Consider the following 23,174-nt stretch of genomic DNA (forward strand, 5'->3'; position numbering starts at 1 on the left):
TTTGCACACTCTTGGCATTCTCTTGAAGAGCTTTAAGAGGTGGTCACCGGAAATGGTTTTCACTTCACACGTGTGCCCTGTCAGGTTTAATAAGTGGAATTTCTTGCCTTATAAATGGATTTGGGACCATCAGTCGTGTTGTGGAAAAGTCTGGTGGATACACAGCTGATAGTCCTACTGAATACACTGTGAGCTGCTTTTTTTTCCTGCCATAATACAAATTTTAAGTAAAGAAAAACAAGTGGCCATCATTACTTTAAGAAATGAAGGTCAGTCAGTCCGAAAAATTGGGAAGACTTTGAAAGTCTCCCCAAGTGCAGTGGCAAAAACCATCAAACGCTGCTAAGAAACTAGCTAACATAAGGACCGCCCCAGGAAAGGAAGACAGCCACCTCTGCTGGGGAGGATAAGTTTATCCATGTCACCAGCCTTAGAAATCGCAGGTCAACAGCAGGTCAGATTAGAGACTAGGTCAATGCCACACAAAGTTCTAGCAGCAGACACATCTCTAGAACAACTGTTAAGAGGAGACTTCGTGCAGCAGGCCTTCATGGTAAAATAGCTGCTAGGAAACCCCTGCTAAGGACAGGCAACAAGCAGAAGAGACTTGTTTGGGCTAAAGAATACAAGGAATGGACACTAGACCAGTGGAAATCTGTGCTTTGGACTGATGAGTCCAAATTTGAGATCTTTGGATCCAACCACCATGTCTTTGTGCGACGCAGAAAAGGTGAACGGATGGACTCTACATGCCTGGTTCCCACCGTGAAGCATGGAGGATGAGGTGTGATGGTGCTTTGCTGGTGACACTGTTGGGGATTTATTCAAAATTGAAGGCATACTGAACCAGCATGGCTACCACAGCATCTTGCAGCGGCATGCTATTCCATCCAGTTTACTTTTAGTTGGACGACGGTTTATTTATCAACAGGACAATGACCCCCAAACACACCTCCAGGCTGTGTAAGGGCTATTTGACTAAGGAGGAGAGTGATGGGGTGCTACGCCAGATGACCTGGCCTTCACAGTCACCAGAACTGAACTCAATCGAGATGATTTGGGGTGAACTGGACCGCAGAGTGAAGGCAAAAGAGCCAACAAGTGCGAAGCATCTCTGGGAACTCCCTCAAGACTGTTGAAAGACCATTTTCGGTGACTACCTCTTGAAGCTCATCAAGAGAATGCCAAGGGTGTCCAAAGCAGTAATCAAAGCAATAGGTGGCTACTTTGAAGAACCTAGAATATAAGACAGACATATTTTAAGTTGTTTCACACTTTTTTGTTAAGTATTTCATTCCACTTGTGTTAATTCATAGTTTTGATGCCTTCAATGTGAATCTACAATTTTCAGAGTCATGAAAATTAAAGAAAACTCTTTGAATGAGGAGGTGTGTCCAAACCTTTGGTCTGTACGTATGTATATACAGTATATTTAATATATATGTGTGTGTGTGTGTGTGTATAATATATATATATATATATATATATATATATATATATATATATATAAATAATAATATTATTATTATTATTATTATTATTTAATGTATTAAAAAAAAAAAATATAATATTATATTGGTGTTGGTGACCGCAAAGTGATCCTAATATGTCTAAAGTGTCACTAAGGATAGCTGGCATAGTGCCCCACTGTATACCATATCCCGTTGTATACCATGCCCCCATATAAGGTGCTGCCGCTTGGGAACGGAGGTTCTAGGTGACACGTGACTAGGAGAGGTGATCTGCAGACTGAGTGGCACTGCACTAAAGATGCCACGCAGCGATCACCGGTCCCAGCCACATACTCACTTCAGACCTCTGCCCCCGGCAGCCTGTCCTGTCAGCCTGTTGTCGATTCCTCCAGTCAGCGATCACAGCACAGAGCAGTGAGGAGCTGCTGGGAGCAGAGGCCCGAAGTGAGTATACACGGGGGAGGAGGGGACGAGCGGCGGGGGAGGGTGAGGTGAGTGGAAAGTAGCACGCCAGGATCAGGTGCAGAAAACTTCTGCACAGAAAATTCAGCTTGCACACATATCCTAAGTAAGGGGGAGGAGTTTCGGTGAAGAATGGTGGGGGTTTGCCAAGTGCTGGCTCACAGGCTACTGCAGTGCATGATGGAACTTGTAGTAATAGAACACAGTAAGCATGGGGAGAGGAGGTGATTAGAGATGATTAGACTCATGAAAGTTCGGTTTGGAACCCGGACTTAACCTGAACCCCAATGGAAGCCACTGATTGGGCAGTTTGGGTCTCTGCCCACATGCATCCTGACCATTATTTTGTTTGGTACGTACTGCATCCACTCACGCTGTTGTTACCCCCAGTGCAAGCCATTTAAATACTGCAAGTGGCTGACACAGCGATGCTCGCACGAGTGGTTTGCATACATCGAACCTGAGCTTTTTTTTTTTTTTTTTTGTAAAGTCTGTGTTTCGTACAAACACTGAACTTGGGTTTGCTCATTTCTAGAGGTGATAGATGTAAATATCAGAGCTGCAGCTGGTAGACACCAATTGATGCTATATGATAAAAGGTTTATATTACTTTAAGACGACTATGGATGTATTTAGTGGCAAATAGCACGATTGAATTAAAAATGAAATGACTTAGGGTAGTGGATAACTTCTTTTAAGGTTCCGTTCAGTTATTCTGTACGCTATACTGAGCACTTAAATTAGAATTTCTAGCTAAATCTCAAATCTGCATGATTCAGGCAAAACTGATGGATCAATTCACTATAATGAGGCAGCAGAGTTACTCTGGACTCCGTCTGGCCTCTGTTCTGCGGGGTCCGTCTCTTCGGAGGGCCACAAAACTGGCCAACTGCACTTTTGTTCATGACTAAAAAGATGACAGATACTGCCGGATTATAGACCAGTGACCCCCCCCCCATCTGCCTTGGTAGAGAGAATTTTTATATGTGGGGTTTTGTCAGAATCATGATTTTATGAAATTCAGACAGAAATCTTGATACAAGTCATGAGCGTAGACCGCTGGATAAATGTGAAACGAGCCTTAGGTCTAGTGCCCACGCTGCGAATTTATCGCGGAATTTGCCGCGTTTTTTTTTTTTTTCATGGATTTGTTGCGGATTTCTCAAAAATCCGCAGTATATGGAGTCTCAGCCATTTCTATGTGACTTTTGAAGTCTTGTGCTCATGCTGCGTTTTTTTCCCTCTGTGGAAATAGTGCGGATTTCCCTGCGTAAAAATCTGCAGCATGTCAATTATTCCTGCGGATTTACGTTGGATTTTGCCAACGCAAGTGAACGTGAGGTCAAAAATCCGCAACAAATCCGCAGGTCTGTTCCCACAGGGTGTTTTCCTTCCTTTTTGGTGCATATTTTTCTATCAAATCCAATGGTTAAAATCCGCACCAAATTCCGCATCAAAATCCGCACCAAAAACACAAGTTTTTGTGCGATTTTCTGGGAAATGCTGCAGATTTTGCTGCAGAAAAATCCGCATGATCTTTTGTCCGTGGGCACGAGGGATATTGTGAGGAGGAGAATGAACAAAGCAACAGCAGTTCAAGAATTGGTTCTATTTCTTTTTGACGACTGTATGAGTGATAAGATGACTTTATTCTTTGGGTCACTATGATTACAGCAATACAGTGGAACCTCGGTTAACGAGTAACCCAGTTAGCGAGTATTTCACTTAATGAGCAAAGCTTGCTGTAAATTTGTAACACCCTTTTACGAGCAAGCTTTGCCGTATGAGCAAATACCACACACACTTCCGATTCTGTACATCCACCACGCTCTGACCCGCTCTTACAGTCCGCACAAACATGCACATATTATGCTCACGTTGCCTTCCGTTCCATCGCCGGCACCACGGTTCTTGTAGTGCGCCGCTACAGGATGTGTATCGGTAACAATCACGACGAGTGAGGAACTTCCGCTGTCAGACGCTTCTCAAAGGCTCACCTATCAGAGGCAAGCGGCTCCTGCCTTTGACGTCAGCGCTCTGGCAGCGGAAGCTCCTCAGTCGTCGCGATGGTTACCTGATACACATCCCGTATCTGAGAACTGCAAGATCCAGGAGGCCGGCGATAGAACGGAAGGTAAGGTGAGCATAATGTGCGTGTGTTTTTGCGTGTGTGGAATGGCACAATAGGGGACCAGGATGGGACATTTTAACAAGTTAGGGAACGAATTGTCTGCATTGCAATGATTTCCTTTGGGAAATCTTGCTTTGCTAGATGAGTAACTTTGTTAACAAGCACACTCCCAGACAGGGCTGTGGAGTCTGAGTCGGTGTTCATTTTGGTGGCGTCGGAGTCTGTATAAAATGGACCGATTCCGACTCCTAAAATATATAATAAATTGGGTACAGTTCAATGCAGAATGTGCTGAATATTTTTTCATAGGAATTTGGGAAAGTTATGAAATGTCCTATAAATGGCTGTTCTATTCCTGATCTAAGGCTACATTCACACACAGCGTTTTTGCTGCGTTTTTTTGAGGATACATTTGTCAGCTTCAAAAGCAGATCAGCTTTTGAAAAAACCGCATCACCTGAAAGGTTTTTGAGCTCATAGATAATGTTTTCAATAGCAAAAGCAGATTAGAAAAACGCCACACAAACTGACATGCTCATTCTTTGTGAGGATCTGTTTTTGAGCCCAAAAACGGATCCTCACAAAACGATGTGTCTGAATGTCATATCTTCAAACCCATTGACTTTGCTGGGATGCCTAGAGTCACTACATTTCACTGAGCTATTTTGCCATCAATGTTCTATATGTTTGTGACAAGAAAGAAATTGTTACCAAGACACTAGCAGTAAAAGATAGTAAAGCTCATCACACCAGCCAGATTCTCCAGGCCTTAGTGGAAATAGTTCTGCAAGATTACAAACTCAAAAAAGAACAGGTTCTTGCTATTGTAATGGACAATGCTTCAAACATAAGTACAATTAAACTGATGAATGAGAGTAATGAACTGTTAAGGACGTGACTCAACCGGTCACTCAGGATCTGACTGCTGTTTCAAATTATATTGTCATGTGTGCACACGAGACTAAATAACGGACAACGAGTCAGTTATATCTATCTCCATGACTGGCGCTGACCAGGACTGGTCTTTATTGTTTGAAACTTCTATAGCTCTTAAGAAGTGGAGGGTGTATTCAAAAGTTTAGTCCAATCAAGTATCGTAGGTCGGGGCTTCAAGACGTATAGAAATTAGCATAATCTCTTCTTGATTGGTCAGTCCAGGATTAGGAATGTCTTCTTTGTTCATCATCCCGGGTGTAGACAGGATGTGGCAGCCATCTTCAAATTACATATACTGATATATACTGTGTTAAGGAAAATACACTAAATATGCAATATACATATATACGGATTAGTAAAAAGAACAAAGACATGCATAAATATGTGCGTTAGTTTACATCTACTAAACTATACACCGGAGTCTATGAAATGGCTGAATTAAGTATTTTTGGATACTCATTTCTTATCCTCAACAGAACAACAACTAGAAGAAAATTTAGGATTCAGTATGTTTGAGATGAAAGGCCATAGTGCTGTTCATGTAACTGAGGAGCAAACAGATATTACAACAGAAGAACAGCAAAATGATACTTTAGGATTAGTATTTTTGGATACTCAATTCTTATCCTCAACAGTCCCCCCTAAAAACTTATTTCTGCCATTTCTAAATTCTAAGGGTACTGTGTTTCCTTAGGAAGAGAGGTAGAAAGATCTGTTGGAAAACCTGCCTAAGGGTATGTGCGCACGTTGCTTTTTACCTGCTTTTTACCTGCTTTTTTGCTGCTTTTTCTTCTGCGCTGTTTAATGCCAAAATGGATGTGTTCTTCTATTCAAGCAAAGTCTATGGGAATTTGGGTTTCTTGTTCACACTATGTTGTTCAAAATGCTGCCTTTTTGTGGCAGAACTTTGGTCAAAAACTCAGCTTTTCAAAGAAGCAACATGTCAATTGTTTTTGCCATTTGGGTTTTGCACTGCAAAGCTGAGTTTTTGACCAAAGTTCTGCCACAAATAGGCAGCATTAAACAGCGCAGAAGAAAAAGCAGCAAAAAAGCAGGTAAAAATCAGGTAAAAAGCAACGTGCGCACATACCCTAAGACTGTACAGGTTTTTTGAAAAGGATAAATATGAGAAGAACGCTCAGTACGGATCTGGTTGGTCGACCCTTTTGCAATGCGAGGCGTGGATTCATAGATGTTTCTGCGGTTGGATCGGCTCATCTAGTGTTGACTCATGGCTCTTCCTCACTTGTCCTTTAGGATCAATCAGTCTCCTGAATGGAGACCATATGCTACTAGCTCTGAATTAAGATCTGGAATTGGAGAATACACCTAATTATCACACTATTCAGTCAACTATATAAAAATTATACATGCCTGTGCTAAACCAAAAACCTCTTACATAAAGACCTCTTTATTACGAAAAGAGAACAAAACATACATTTTGTACACAATTTGCCAGTTTCCACTTTTCTATAAAAAATATACACTTTTTTTACTTCTGTAAACCCATTTTTTTTTTACATACCACCATCATCATGTGCTTCTCAGCATAACGTCGTTTTCTGCACTGGAATGCCTCTGACCAAACCTGGAGAGAAATCTACACAACACGCACAGACTTGCATACAACGTGCTCATGATATACATCTATAATCCGTTTGCAGTCTCTAAAAATGGGTAGAGCAGGTGCAAGGTGTTACTGCGGCTTCTTTATGGCAGAGAAAGCTTACCACCCTTTATCCACAGACCTTCCTCAGTCAGCTGGCTCCCTGCATGTCACACTTCATTCCTTGTTGATTTGCTTGTTCCTGTAGGGATTTAAGAACACAAGGAGTGACATAAGTCACTGATGGGACAAGTGCCACTGAGGTATGGTCCATATTGGTGAAAGACTCTCAACCCTAGGCCCGTTCACTGCTTCTTGGTCAGCTGCACCTGTGTGGCGATCTCCATCCGATTCCATCATATCAGATCAGACTTTCTCTTCAGTATACCTAGTTCATTTGACAACAGGAAAAAAATCTACAACCTACATACACATCTAAAGACTCTTACCAACTCCTGTTCTACCCATTTAGAGAGGGCATTAATGCGTCACTTCCTCCTGTACCCATAGGATGGGAGGGAGTGGTTCAAATTTAGACTACCTCATGTTGTGCAAACAGCAGCATATCCAGTGTAGAATCGACCAACATCTTGTTCCATCTATGAAAACAAAAAAACTAAAAAATATACATTAGATCATTCTTATAACTTTAACTCTGACCAAAATACAGTTAGTGGTCATCTATACTTCACATGACTAAAAATACTAAATAAATAAACAAATAAACATATAAGACAAGACTTTCCTATTTCAGTTAACAGATATGCCTCATAGTAATCTAGTAAACATAACTATTGCAAGGGAAAGGCCAGCTTGAAAACCTATCTAATATGCCTGCTCCGCCCTCTACTGTTGGAGATTACAAACCGAACTTACGTCACTATTGGGAAGAAATACCACATTCCATTCTTATCGCTAAGTAGAAGCCAGAGAAAGAAGGAAAAAAAAACCTCATCTTTTGTTTTAAACTCTGGACAAACTTCTCGCTCCGCTCCTCGGACACACTGCTCAATGCTCTTACAAATTGATAAACCTCCTGACATCAGTAGGGTAAGTCTCCCAAGATTTTGTAGATTAGCTAATACGGTACAAAGATACGTATTTACCTACCTCTATTCCATTTTATGATACAATGTTACTGGACTTCTAGAATACCAATTATTGTATGTGGACAATTACCTCCTTCTATTTATCAATTCTGTAAAAGTTTCACTTATTTATCTTTGACTTGCATTTATTAGATAGTTGCGTAAACAAATATACTATTTAAATGTTTTACGTATATGCCAGGAAACACCTCCCACCGGGGATGGGTGGAGAGCTTTGGACAAAGAGCCATTGCGAGGGGCGTGGCTTATGAGGTGTACTGCCATCAGTGGGTGCAGCAAGATGGCCGCCACAGGAAGTTCCAGGCACCTGACTTCCGGGTGTAGCATCCATGTTGTGACTCCCTGGGTGTCATGGGAGGGGCTGGAACTACGGAGTGAACCAGGGGTGTATATGGAGAGTGTCTACATTATTATGCATTTACGCACTCTGCCATATACTACTATTCTATAAACGCCTACATTTATGCATGATTCCTATGCAGAACAAGGGATTCAAAATAACAGATTTTGTACTTATAAACTCTCAGTACTCTCACTAGGCTAAAAAAAATCCCACAAAAATCTCCTAATTATCAAAACATGCTCTTAAGATAGAAAACCTAGCACAAGTACATGTACATTTAACACTTGGTCAGTTTCTTTTTTTTTTTCTCCGGAGAGCTCTCTAGCCCCCCTTTACAAATGCGCGGTCAATGTGCATTCCAGCTCGGGAAGGGAGGGGGTGTGCTGCTCGTGTCTTCCCAATCTTTTCTCTGGAGAAGGATCCTGTTAGGAGAATCTTTCGTTTGCGTCTGGGAGGCTTCTCACACAAACAGTGGCGCGCGTCTATAACTAAAACGCAGGGGAATACGCTAATTCCACTTAAAGTTACCTGAACCCTTTCATCCTCGCTTATTTAATATCCAATATTTAATATCTAATAAGCAGTGAATTTATCATCTGCAACACAGGGAATCGCTAATTCTAACACTTCTGTTCAAAAACAAACAATTGCAAATACTGAGAACGCATAAACCAGCTAGTTTCTGTTTCAAATTCCAAAACAGACTGTCATGTCTGCAAACAGCCCCCTCTGTCTCCCTCCTTCTTGCTTCCAATGTAAAGACTACGGCAGTGGGGGATTGCTAACCCCCCTTCCTCTTCCTCGCTCCAAGCAGCCATGTGGCTGGGCTGTCTTTACCCCCCCCTTCCTGCTGCCCTCTCAGTGAAAGTAAGACTACAGGCATGTCGCTGCATAATTTCCAGACCCCCGCTCTGTCCATTTTTAAGCAGCCAGTGGGCGTATGACCCCCCCCCCCTCTCTTCCTCTTCCCTCTCAGTGAAAGAATGCAGGGACAGACAATTAACTGTTTGAGAACTAAGTCAGAGGGAAGAATTTACAAGCTTTCCATGGAGCTGAAAGCTCCCAATTTCTGCCTCACAGCAACTCAAGAATACAGACAGTCAGATCCCTTAACCCTACGGAACCAGAACCTATGGGCCTGGGTTCTTGTCTTTTTCTAGCCTACCGGCGAAGGATACAGGCCCGCTAATGTCACCAGCGTCAATATCCCTCTCAGATCAGAGGTCAAACTTTTCGCCGAAGACCACCGATTCACAGGCAAACATCACATACAATGTATATGACACTCACTTGTGATTTTGAGAGTGATCAATTCTCATTGTCGGGGGGCCCCCGGGTACTGGGAAATGGTCTCCTGGATCCGAGAGAGAGATTCGGCCAATCCTTCTTATGGTAATATCAGCAGTGCCTCCACTGTTAAGGACGTGACTCAACCGGTCACTTAGGATCTGACTGCTGTTTCAAATTATATTGTCATGAGTGCACACGAGACTAAATAACGGACAACGAGTAAGTTATATCTATCTCCAAGACTGGCGCTGACCAGGACTGGTCTTTATTGTTTGAAACTTCTATAGCTCTTAAGAAGTGGAGGGTGTATTCAAAAGTTTAGTCCAATCAAGTATCGTAGGTCGGGGCTTCAAGACGTATAGAAATTAGCATAATCTCTTCTTGATTGGTCAGTCCAGGATTAGGAATGTCTTCTTTGTTCATCATCCCGGGTGTAGACAGGATGTGGCAGCCATCTTCAAATTACATATACTGATATATACTGTGTTAAGGAAAATACACTAAATATGCAATATACATATATACGGATTAGTAAAAAGAACAAAGACATGCATAAATATGTGCGTTAGTTTACATCTACTAAACTATACACCGGAGTCTATGAAATGGCTGAATTAAGTATTTTTGGATACTCATTTCTTATCCTCAACAGAACAACAACTAGAAGAAAATTTAGGATTCAGTATGTTTGAGATGAAAGGCCACAGTGCTGTTCATGTAACTGAGGAGCAAACAGATATTACAACAGAACAGCAAAATGATACTTTAGGATTAGATGATCTTGTTGAAGCTGCTTCAAAACACTTTCATATTCATCACATGTGCTGTGTTGTGCACACGCTGCAGCCAACAATAAGAGAGAGTCTGCAAGAGGGACATGCTGGAAATCTGATTGGAAAAGTGAGGAAATTGGTTTTTGCCGCCAGAACCCCTAAAATTGATTCCTTGAAGAGATGTGCTGGGAAAGGGGTAATTGTTGATCAAGCCACTCGGTGGGGCAGCACTTATTTAATGATTGAGTAATTGCTTGAACAAAAATCGTTTCTTATAGATATGGTGAACCCTCAGGTAACCCTAAATGAAGGTCAATGGACACAGGTGGCTGAATTGAAGGAATTGCTTAATCACCCATTTACCGTGACTAAAATATTACAAGCTGAGGATTTAACTCCTGGCATTTTCATAAGGGAGTGGAAGAACTTGCTATTTTGCCTGTCCCAAAGAGGAGGTTTAATCGCAGATGGCATTTCTGCTTCAATGAAACGGAGAGACACACAGCTATTGGAAAATAAAATTCTTCTGGCAGCTGTTTATGTGGACCCAAGTCATCGTATACTGCTTGATGATCAACAGCTTACTAAAGGAAAAGAAACTTTAAGTGAGGTAGCAGTTAGGATGAGTGGCTACAGGACTGCCAGGCGCAAGAGGATTTGGGTCCTGACAGTGCTACTGCTGCCATATCTTCATCCTCATCACATGAGGAGTTTAACTTTGACAACTATTTGGATAACATGGAGCAGGCAACGTGTTGCCGCAAGGAAAAGATTTCACTCCGTCTCCTATAGCAGCAGATTGACCAGATTTCAGCAACATTTTTGTACTTGCTCTCAAAGAAATAGAAAAATTCAACCGTTTTTCAAAACTGACTGTGCAGGAGGCAATTCCTTTATACCCAGAAATAGATAGAGATGTTGCCCATGTGGTTACGGCTTTGCCTCCAACCCAAGTTGGTGTAGATAGGTTGTTTTCTAGCCTTAAAATTGTTAGGTCAGATTTGAGGTCATCTATGAAGGAGGATCTGATGGAAGCAATTCGATTTCTTAGACTCCTCAGATGTTATTTACTATGTTTTTGTTGAAAACAGTTTTTTTCCACTTACATACAGTCATATGAAAAAGTTTGGGCACCCCTATTAATGTTAACCTTTTTTTCTTTATAGCTATTTCAGTTTCATATATCTAATAAATGATGGACTGAGTAATATTTCTGGATTGAAATGAGGTTTATTGTACTAACAGAAAATGTGCAATCCGCATTTAAACAAAATTTGTCTGGTGCAAAAGTATGGGCACCTCAACATAAAAGTGACAATATTTTGTAGATCCTCCTTTTGCAAAAATAACAGCCTCTCTAGTCGCTTCCTGTAGCTTTTAATGAGTTCCTGTTTCCTGGATGAAGGTATATTTGACCATTCCTGTTTACAAAACAATTCCAGTTCAGGTAAGTTTGATGGTCGCCGAGCATGGACAGCATGCTTCAAATCATCCCACAGATGTTCAATGATATTCAGGTCTGGGGACTGGGATGGCCATTCCAGAACATTGTAATTGTTCCTCTGCATGAATGCAGAGTAGATTTGGAGCGGTGTTTTGGATCATTGTCTTGCTGAAATATCCATCCCCTGCGTAACTTCGACTTCGTCACTGATTCTTGCACAATATTTTCAAGAATCTGCTGTTGAATCAATGCGACCCTCAACTTTAACAAGATTCCCGGTGCCGGCATTGGCCACACAACCCCAAACATGATGGAACCTCCACCAAATTTTACTGTGGGTAGCAAGTGCTTTTCTTGGAATGCCGTGTTTTTTTGCCTCCATGCATAACGCCTTTTTGTATGACCAAACAACTCAATCTTTGTTTCATCAGTCCACAGGACCTTCTTCCAAAATATAACTGGCTTGTCCAAATGTGCTTTTGCATACCTCAGGCGACTCTGTTTGTGGCGTGCTTGCAGAAACTGCTTCTATCGCATCACTCTCCCCTACAGCTTGTCCTAGTGCAACGTGCGCTGTATTGTTGACCGATGCACATTGACACCATCTGCAGCAAGATGACGCTGCAGGTCTTTGGAGGTGGTCTGTGGATTGTCCTTGACTGTTCTCACTATTCATCTCTGCCTTTCTGATATTTTTTTGGCCTGCCACTTCTGGGCTTAACAAGAACTGTACCTGTGTTTTTCCATTTCCTTACTATGTTCCTCACAGTGGAAACCGACAGTTTAAATCTTTGAGACAACTTTTTGTATCCTTCCCCTGAACAACTATGTTGAATAATCTTTGTTTTCAGATCATTTGAGAGTTGTTTTGAGGAGCCCATGATGCCACTCTTCATAGGAGATTCAAATAGGAGAACAACTTGCAAGTGGCCACCTTAAATACCTTTTCTCATGATTGGACACACCTGCCTATGAAGTTCAAAGCTCAATGAGGTTACAAAACCAATTTAGTGGTTTAGTTAGTCAGTAAAAAGTAGTTAGGAGTGTTCAAATCAAGAAATTGATAAGGGTGCCCATACTTTTGCACCGGTCAAAGGTTGTTAACCCCTTCAGCCCCCGTGCACTTTCCGTTTTTGCGTTTTTGTTTTTTGCTCCCCTTCTTCCGAGAGGCGTAACTTTTTTATTTTTCCATCAATCTTGCCATATAAGGGCTTGTTTTTTGCGGGACGAGTTGTACTTTTAAATGAAACCATAAGTTTTACCATATAGTGTACTGGAAAACGGCAAAAAAATTCCAAGTGCGGAAAAATTGCAAAAAAAGTGGGATTGTACAATAGTTTTTGGGATATTTTATTCACCGTGTTCACTATATGGTAAAACTGATGTGTGGGTATGATGCCTCAGGTCGGTGCGAGTTTGTAGACACCAAACATGTATAGGTTTACTTGTATCTAAGGGGTTAAAAAAAATTCACAAGCTTGTCCAAAAAACGTGGCGCACGTTTTGTGCCATTTTCCAAAACCCGTAGCGTTCTCATTTTTCAGGATCTGAGGCTCAGTGATGGCTTATTTTTTGCGTCTCGACCTGACGTTCTTAACGGTACCATTTTTGCGCAGATGCTACGTTTTGATCGCCTGTTATTGCATTTTGCGCAAAATTTGCGGCGACCAAAAAACGTAATTTTGGCGTTTGGAATTTTTTTGCCGCTACGCCGTTTACTGATCAGATTCATTGATTTTATATTTTGTTAGATCGGGCATTTCTGAACGTGGCGATACCAAATATGTGTGTATTTTTTATTTTTTTAACCCTTTAATTTTCAATGGGGTAAAAGGGGGGTGATTTGAACTTTTTAGGTTTTTTATTTTTTTTAAATTTTTTAAAACTGTTTTTTTTTTTACTTTTTTTTTTTATTTTACTAGTCCCCCTAGGGGGCTATTGCGATCAGCAATCCGATCGCTCTGCACTTTCTGCAGATCTCCGCTACAGAGCTGAGAACTGCAGATTTGCTGCTTTACTTTCAATGCCGGCTGTATTCCGGCATTGAGAGGAAGTGACTCATGTTAGCTACAGGCGTCATCACATGACCCTGTGCTACCATGGCAACCGCCGAAAGTCACGTGATCATTTCACGTGACTTCCGGTGGGGGCGTTGTAAGTCACTGTCATGGCGGCGCCCATATACATATCGCTGCCAAGACTTTGGCAGCGAAATGTAAGGGGTTAATGGCCGCGGGTGGAAGCGATTCGACCCACGGCTAGCAGGCACACATATCAGCTGTTGATAACAGCTGATAAGTGCGCGTCTCACCGGCGGCAGGGGGCGGGGCTTACCGGCACACGATCCATGACGTACATAGTACGTCATGGGTCGTTAAGGGGTTAAAATGCGGATTGCACATTTTCTGTTAGTACAATAAACCTCATTTCAATCCAGAAATATTACGGTCTATAAATTATTAGATATATGAAACTGAAATAGCTGTTGCAAAAACCCAAATTGTTATAAAGAAAAAAGGTTAACATTAATAGGGGTGCCCAAACTTTTTCATATGACTGTAGTTTATTACATATTTATATATGTAATAAACTACAGTCATGTGTGTGTGTGTGTGTGTATACACACACACACACACACACACACACACACACATATATATACACATACACACACCTATATACACATATATATATATATATATATATATATATATATATATATATATATATATATATATATATGTGTATATACCGTATTTTTCGCTTTATAAGACGCACTTTTGTTCCCCCAAATTTTGGGGGAAAGTAGGGGGTGCGTCTTATAAACCGAATATACGGATTATATACTGCAGGGTCCAGGGGAGGTGGGGCCGCTCTGGAGCGGTGCTGGGGGAGCTGGTGGAGGCTGGTATAGACTTGTGAAGCTGAGGGCGGCAGCGTTTGATCTCCTGCACCCGCTCATATAATATGCACAGCTGCTGTCCACCCCTGTGGTGCTGAAATTGCACCGCGGTGATGGGCTGGGGGAGCTGTGCATATTATATCTGCCCGTGCTTCCCTTTGCTCACAAATGCCCCCTCCCCCTGTGTTATCTATGGCCCCCATGCTGCTACCCATAGTAAAATAATAAACTCGTTACTCACCTCCTCCAGCATCTGCCCGTCTCCCTCCTGCCGCTATGATCAGGCATGCAGAGATAACACACTGCTGTGCCGATCACATGACCGGGACTGTGAACCAGGAAATGCAGGAGGCCGGAGTTCAACCCTGAGGAGGGGTACACGAGGGAGCACAGCGCTGGAGAAGGTAAGGAAAGAGTTTATTTTACTAAAAGCAGCAGCATGGGGCAGCGTGTGTGCCAGCCACAGGGGGCAGCGTGTGTGCCAGCCACAGGGGCCAGCGTGTGTGCCAGCCACAGGGGCCAGCGTGTGTGCCAGCCACAGGGGCCAGCGTGTGTGCCAGCCACAGGGGCCAGCGTGTGTGCCAGCCACAGGGGCCAGCGTGTGTGCCAGCCACAGGGGCCAGCGTGTGTGCCAGCCACAGGGGCCAGCGTGTGTGCCAGCCACAGGGGCCAGCGTGTGTGCCAGCCACAGGGGCCAGCGTGTGTGCCAGCCACAGGGGCCAGGGTGTGTGCCAGCCACAGGGGCCAGCGTGTGTGCCAGCCACAGGGGCCAGCGTGTGTGCCAGCCACAGGGGCCAGCGTGTGTGCCAGCCACAGGGGCCAGCGTGTGTGCCAGCCACAGGGGCCAGCGTGTGTGCCAGCCACAGGGGCCAGCGTGTGTGCCAGCCACAGGGGCCAGGGTGTGTGCCAGCCACAGGGGCCAGCGTGTGTGCCAGCCACAGGGGGCAGCGTGTGTGCCAGCCACAGGGGCCAGCGTGTGTGCCAGCCACAGGGGCCAGCGTGTGTGCCAGCCACAGGGGGCAGCGTGTGTGCCAGCCACAGGGGGCAGCGTGTGTGCCAGCCACAGGGGGCAGCGTGTGTGCCAGCCACAGGGGGCAGCGTGTGTGCCAGCCACAGGGGGCAGCGTGTGTGCCAGCCACAGGGGGCTGGGTGTGTGACAGCCACAGGGGGCTGGGTGTGTGACAGCCACAGGGGGCTGGGTGTGTGACAGCCACAGGGGGCTGGGTGTGTGACAGCCACAGGGGGCTGGGTGTGTGACAGCCACAGGGGGCTGCGTGTGTGACAGCCACAGGGGGCTGCGTGTGTGACAGCCACAGGGGGCTGCGTGTGTGCCAGCCACAGGGGGCTGCGTGTGTGCCAGCCACAGGGGGCAGCGTGTGTGCCAGCCACAGGGGGCAGCGTGTGTGCCAGCCACAGGGGGCAGCGTGTGTGCCAGCCACAGGGGGCAGCGTGTGTGCCAGCCACGGGGCAGCGTGTGTGCCAGCCACAGGGGCCAGGGTGTGTGCCAGCCACAGGGGCCAGGGTGTGTGCCAGCCACAGGGGCCAGGGTGTGTGCCAGCCACAGGGGCCAGGGTGTGTGCCAGCCACAGGGGCCAGGGTGTGTGCCAGCCACAGGGGCCAGGGTGTGTGACAGCCACAGGGGCCAGCGTGTGTGACAGCCACAGGGGGCAGAGTGTGTGCCAGCCACAGGGGGTAGCGTGTGTGCCAGCCACAGGGGCCAGCGTGTGTGCCAGCCACAGGGGGCAGCGTGTGTGCCAGCCACAGGGGGCAGCGTGTGTGCCAGCCACAGGGGGCAGCGTGTGTGCCAGCCACAGGGGGCAGCGTGTGTGCCAGCCACAGGGGGCAGCGTGTGTGCCAGCCACAGGGGGCAGCGTGTGTGACAACCACAGGGGGCAGCGTGTGTGCCAGCCACAGGGGGTAGCGTGTGTGCCAGCCACAGGGGGCCAGTTTGTGCCAGCCACAGGGGGCAGCGTGCCAGCCATAGGGGACATGTTGCATCACTGGGGGACGTGTGCCAGCCCAAGGGGGCTATATTCAATATAAGGTGGCCATATCCAGATTAAGGGGGCTAATTTTAGGATGGGGGCTATGAGGGACATATACTCTATATGATTTGTTAGACAGACACTGGCATTATTAGACGGACCCCATTTATTAAAAAAAATTCTCTATTCCTTCACCAAATTTGGGGGTGCGTCTTATAATCCGGTGCGTCTTATAAAGCGAAAAATACGGTAGGTGTGTGTGTATGTATGTATATATATATGTACACGCACACACACCTATATACACATATATATATATATATATATATATATATATATATACACACACATATATATATAAATATATATATATATATATACACACATATATGTGTATATATGTGTGTGTGTATATATGTGTATGTATGTATGTATATATGTATGTATATGTATGTATATGTATGTATATATGTATATGTATGTATATGTATATGTCCATGCTCCCGCGCATGCGCGATTATGACGTGACGGCGGCGGTCTCGCGGGACTTGCCTGTGAGCCGGCGCATGCGCCGTGTGTGAACTTCCGGGCCGGTCTCATAGCGCGCTCATTTAAAAACCGGAGCTCTGGGATGGATGGTTAGAAGAATACCTCCATGCTGATGAAGATTTTAACATATCGCTATTCGAAACGTACGTCGCCCCTGTGAGGTTGTTGCTGTGACCAGGCTGGGCCATACCACCCCACCACTGACTGGTAGATATACCGGAGATAGTATGGCAATTGCCGCGATATGATGGGGCCCGGAGGGGTAACTTTTCTGACGGGTTGATATTGCTTAAATTGCATTCAACATATGCACCGGATTGGGTGCATTACTATATTACCGTTGTCTGAAATTGAGCCCTGATATGGCATGTATCCCAGCATTGAGTCCTATAAACAATTGATTTTGTGATTTTATGGTTATTCACCTTCTGTATCTAATAAAATTGTCTATTTTTGCACACAAAAACTCTTGGTTCTCTTGTATGTATGTATGTGTGTGTGTATATATATATATATATATATATATATATATATATATATATATATATATATATATATATATATATATATATATATATATATATATATATATATATATATATGTATATATATATATATACTATATGTATATGTGTATATATGTATGTATGTGTGTATGTATATATATAATATATATTTACACTGCAGGGTCCGCTCTGGAGCTGTGCTGGACGCTGGTGAAGCTGCGGGAAGGAGCCTTTGATCTCCTGCTCCCGTTCATATAATATGCACTGCCGCTGTCCATCGTGGTGCTGAAACCGCACCGCGGCGATGGGCTGGGGGAGCGGCGCATATTATATGTGCCTGTACTCGCCTTTGATGTCACATGCCTCCCCTGTGTTAGATATTGCCCCCATGCTGCTGCACATAGTAAAATAAAACACTCTTTACTCACCTCCTCCAGCGCTGATCTCCCGGTGTCTCTGCTGCTGTCTGTGATCAGATATCATCACTCTGCTGTGCTGATCACATGACCGGCGCCCAGAACCAGGAAGTGGAGGAAGCCGGAGCTCACAAGCACGGAGGGAGAGACGAGGAGGGACAGCGCTGAGAAGGTAAGGAAAGAGTGTTTTTATTTTACTAAAAGCAGCAGCCTGCGGGCGATATCTAACACAGGGGGCCGTGTGCCTGCCACAGGGGGCCGTGTGCCTGCCACAGGGGGCCGTGTGCCTGCCACAGGGGGCCGTGTGCCGGCCACAGGGGGCCGTGTGCCGGCCACAGGGGGCCGTGTGCCGGCCACAGGGGGCAGTGTGCAGCAATAGTGGGCCGGGTGCCAGCCACAGGGGACATATGGCATCACTGGGGGACGTGTGCCAGCAAGGGGGCTATATTCAATATAAGGTTGCCATATCCAGATTAAGGGGGCTAATTTTAGGATGGGGGCCTATGAGGGACATATATACTATATGATTTGTTAGACGGACACTGGCATTATAAGACGGACCCCATTCATTAAAAAATTCTCTATTCCTTCACCAAATTTGGGGGTGCGTCTTATAATCAGGTGCGTCTCATAAAGCGAAAATACGGTATATATAGAGAGGGAGATAGATAATTCAGATAATTATATTATATAAAATTATCTATCAGCATTGTTCTGAACATAAGTGTTATCTTGCAAAGAGCATTTATTGTCAATCTTTTGAATATATATAATTGGGAGTTGTATCTTTTTGCTCCTCTATATTGACTTTGCATCCTAAATGTCTCAAGTATTATTAATGGTGGCTAATATAACTGGCTTTGTCTTTGCACATGTGTGTTTTAATGATGGAGTTTTTATATGTGCAGGAATACCAGCTAGTTAAGTACAAAGGGTAATCTATGTTTACTCGCAGTGGTATTTACCCAGTTGCGCTTATCCCCTAACCTCCTATAGGCGTGGATCTATCTTTCTGTCAGTCTGCGTTACCTTTGAAGACGGTTTACATGATTTACGTTGCCTTTGTGCGTACATACGCTTTCGGCGTAATTTAACGCATGCGCAGCAGCTCCTAGCACTGCATCATGAGGACTTACGTCCTCTGCTTAACAAACGCTAATGGTAACGCAGGTGACGTAGCGTGGTACATATGCAGTAGCGCCGGATGCTGGGCTGCGTGAGGCCGGAAATTGGGCGGCGTCTTTTCATGCTTAAATACCAAGCTCTAGCTGGGAATTGTTGTGCCGCCGTATTTGAAATTCCTCATCTGGTGAGAACATGGCGCTTTGCCAGTCCACGTGTCGGAAGGGATTTTGAACATTCATTTATCGGGCTCCTTTGCCTTTTTGGAATGCAATATCTATTTAACTATGAGAAATGTCTCTTTGGAACATTTTTGGGTGGTTTTAGTATTGTGAAAAGGCTTTCTATATTTGAGGTGGCCTCCATACTAATAGAGTAGATGTAACTAAGGTGAGGCGCCTATTAATTATCTGATTATCTGAGGCTATTTTTTTTCTAAGGAGGACTAATTCCCCACTGTGCCCTGATACTATGGGATTGATATTTGATCCGTTTGGATGTTGTGCACATGTTACATTTATGATCTCTGAAGTGTAACGCTTTGTGTTGGGAAATGTGAGTAATTTATACTGAGAGATTCTATATTTCTCTCCCTCCCTTTCTAGATCCTTACTGAATTTTGGCATAACTCATGTATTCTATCAATAAAACCTCCTGATGAACCCCTTGTTTCTATCTTACAAGGGGGAAACGCATTGAGGTGAAGGTTATACGTGATATATACAGCTATCAATCAAGCACAGTATGTCTGGTTTGAATACTGCAAATGGAAGTTTGGATATATTATATTCACAAAACCGAGTGAGACCACGAAGATTAATGATAAATATGGAATTTTCAGTGGATATGTGATATATGGTTTATCTATCAAGAATCCGGATATCGTATATCCATACCTAGGAATATCTCTGTCGTTGGACTTTATTTTTATTTTTCTGTGTTTTTTTTTGGTTGCTAAAATATCTAAACTAACAGTTCAGATGATGATTTTATACCGACGTAATGTCTCTGTTCTGTTGGGAATGACCGGATAGTCATTCCACTATGCACATATATTGGGAGGGTAATCTTGGCACCTTTTTTTGACTAATCTCCACTAATATCTTAAACACCAATGTGATTGATGATTTGTGGATATTGAGGAATATCAATATGGTTTGTTAAGGGTGGCCTCTTTCTACTGTTATATTTTTTTATCTGAGGTATTGGAAACTGGGTTGGTTGCTGGAGCCAAGCATTGAGACAACTTAAGGGCCTATCTGTCTCCATGGTTGGCTTTGTAACAGTAATAACAAATGACAAATGTATGGTTGGGCAACTGAGACTATGGTTATTAGCTATAATTGCCTAAAATAACAAAACTCTTTTTGCTCTATACTCTCTTCCTCCCTTCCTTCTGTCTTTTTTCTAATTAATGAATTCCATATCACCTGAGGGTTATGAAATTTAGGCAATATATGCGGTTGGTGGAGGAAATGCTACTATGCTAAAGTGTTTGCATATTTTGACATTTATGATAATCCAGTTGTGATACTAACTGTCTTTGTCTGTCTATGGGTGAAATTTTAGCTTCATTAAATAAAGTTTATTTTCTTTATAAAAAGTTGGGGTAATTTTTTAGAAACTATGCGGCCCATATACCCAGCTGACTTTCAGACCCCTGCTTTAACCCCTTCACGACCTTGGACGGATCTATCCGTCATAGATCGTGTCCCGTTAAGCCACGCCCCCTGCCGCGGGCAGGCGGCGTGGATCGGCACACATATCAGCTGTTTTCAACAGCTGACATGTGTGCCTGCTAGCCGCGGGTGGAATCGCTTCCACCCGCGGCCATTAACCCCTTAAATCTTGCTGCCAAAGTCTGGCAGCAAGATTTAAATGCGCGCGGCCATGTTTGTTACTTACCGTTTGTTACTCCTGCTTGCGGCGCTCTGCAGTGAAAGAGAGCTTGCGCGACATGCTGGGCTGTGATGCGTGGTGAAACGCCACCCACAGCCCAGTCAATCAGGAAGACTGGAGCCAGCCTCGGTGATGTCAGGTCAACTGGAAGTTGACATGGACCTCAGCAGATCCCAGGGGTCACATCATGGGGATGAGCGGTCTGCAGAAGCACCGCTCACAGGCATAATTGACTTGTCAAGGTATTTAGAAAAAGTCTTCCCTATCAGCTTTACAGAGATGTGGCTACAACTGCAGAGTAGTGAACCACCCCTTTAACTTTGTCCATGGGAAACCCCTTTAAGCTAATTCTTGTGCTCTGCCTGTAATAACAATGATGACAATTGTATGACATGCCATATGGATCTGTTAGCATAGGTCACTCTGTGATTCACAATTTTCTTGCGTTTCAGATTTTCTTTTTAAATTCCTGGTCATTGGGAATGCTGGGACAGGAAAATCCTGCCTGCTACACCAGTTTATTGAGAAGAAATGTAAGTTCAAACCTTGGAGTACTTTTACGTAATTTGTGTTCATATGTGGAGCCTAGGCTTGTTTTCTTTCCCTCTGGGGTATATAGGTAGAATGCATGAATGTGATGTTTCATGTTGATGTAAACTCCATTTATTTTTTTCGCTTACCTATGTCTTAAAATTGTATTTTTCTAAAGGGTTGTGACTGATGCAATAATAAACAGACCTGTTACACACTCCCAGGGCCATTGCTGGCTCTTCATGGCTGCTCCAGTCTTTTTTGATAGGCACAGCCTTCACGTCATGTACAATACCAACGACTGTTGCAGCCAATCACTGGGTTCAGTGGCTGGAGTTGTCTGTCAACAGAGCTCACTAGTCACGAAAGGTTGAGTAACAGCTCTCTCCTTTTTTTTTTTTTTTTTTTTAATTTGCTAGAAATGGAACCTTATGGAAAAAGATTCATTTTAAAACTGAAAATCCCTTTAAACTGGTCAGTCAGTGGTTGCAGGGTTCACGTGCCAAAAAAGCCAAAATAGATGGGGAGATTGGGAAACCATGCCAGGGGAACGGAGAAGCTGTGGAGAATACATGGGTTATTTTGAGTGGCCTAAAAGTCACCCCTAAAATGTGTTTGGAAGTTAAAGCTCTAAATACAATACACCTTCATATGACCGATTACTTATATTAGTATTCTACGATGAGGATCATTTTGATATTGATTGACCATGAGGTGGGATGTTTGACCATTGGTAACTTTGCGCTTTCTTGCCATGATCTCTGTATTTTCTTTAGTTAAAGAAGATTCCAATCACACAATAGGAGTAGAGTTTGGCTCTAAGATAATAAATGTTGGTGGTAAATATGTGAAGCTCCAGATCTGGGATACAGCAGGACAAGAAAGATTTAGGTAAGTGTCCCCAATTACATCCTACCCACCCCCCGAAACTAACAAAGCTTAGAGTTTCTAAGGAGACAGCAGTGCAGTTCTATAGTGGAGATAAGTGCATGTATTATAGGGCATTGTTGCTGCTATGAGAAAGCTAAGAGGAGACTGAGAACTTGGAACTACCCTATTTTCATTAGGACAAGGAAGTCCAATAAGCAATGTGATGAAACTAAAAGGAATTAGATACAGATTAGACATTACAAAAAACTTTCTGACAGTGAGGGCAGTCAGAGTGGGACAGGCTACCACGGGAGGTATTGAGCTCTCAGTCGGTGGAAATCTTCAAGGGGAAGCTGGATAAACATATAGCTGGGATGATTGAGGAAAACCTGCATGTGATGGCACTTGAGGTCCCTTACCAACTCTACCATTCTCTGACTGTATCCTTAAACCAGTTGCTACTCTATAATGGTCCATGAACTAAGATCCGGATTAATGGAGAACTATCAGATGGGGTGGCATTGGGGTGGGGCACAAGACAGGGCTACCCTCTGTCCCACCTCCTCTTTGCCATTGCTGTCCTTGGCGTGTTTTATTAGGGCCTCCGATATGGTGAAGAGATTCAGGGTGAGTGACCTGGAAGAACGTATTTCGCTTTATGCAAATGATATGCTTCTGTTCCTAGAGGAGAAGGCATCTCCTATTTGACTAGTAATGGCTATCCAACTAGAACCACAAGGTTAATACTAGAGGTAGTAATTATCAAAAACCACCAAATTCCACTACTCTCATAAAATTATATTTTATTCAATAAATATTTAAAACAGA

General features: G+C 43.7%; 1 protein-coding gene across 5 annotated transcripts in view; it reads left to right on the top strand.

The window, feature by feature from the left end:
• The window catches only part of LOC142296298 (ras-related protein Rab-4A), a 176,540-nt gene that overhangs the window by 36,170 nt on the left and 117,196 nt on the right, over positions 1-23,174 (top strand). For all 5 annotated transcript variants that reach the window (XR_012751617.1, XM_075339710.1, XM_075339712.1 and 2 more), the window contains exons 2-3: positions 21,398-21,478; positions 22,253-22,367. Coding sequence is in view for 4 of the 5 variants with exons in the window: in XM_075339710.1 (XP_075195825.1) it covers positions 21,398-21,478; positions 22,253-22,367 (196 nt within the window). In the remaining variant the exon portion in view is untranslated. The remainder of the gene's footprint in view (positions 1-21,397; positions 21,479-22,252; positions 22,368-23,174) is intronic.

The sequence above is a fragment of the Anomaloglossus baeobatrachus genome, chromosome 3, assembly GCF_048569485.1.
Source record: "Anomaloglossus baeobatrachus isolate aAnoBae1 chromosome 3, aAnoBae1.hap1, whole genome shotgun sequence".
Taxonomy (NCBI): Eukaryota; Metazoa; Chordata; class Amphibia; order Anura; family Aromobatidae; genus Anomaloglossus; species Anomaloglossus baeobatrachus.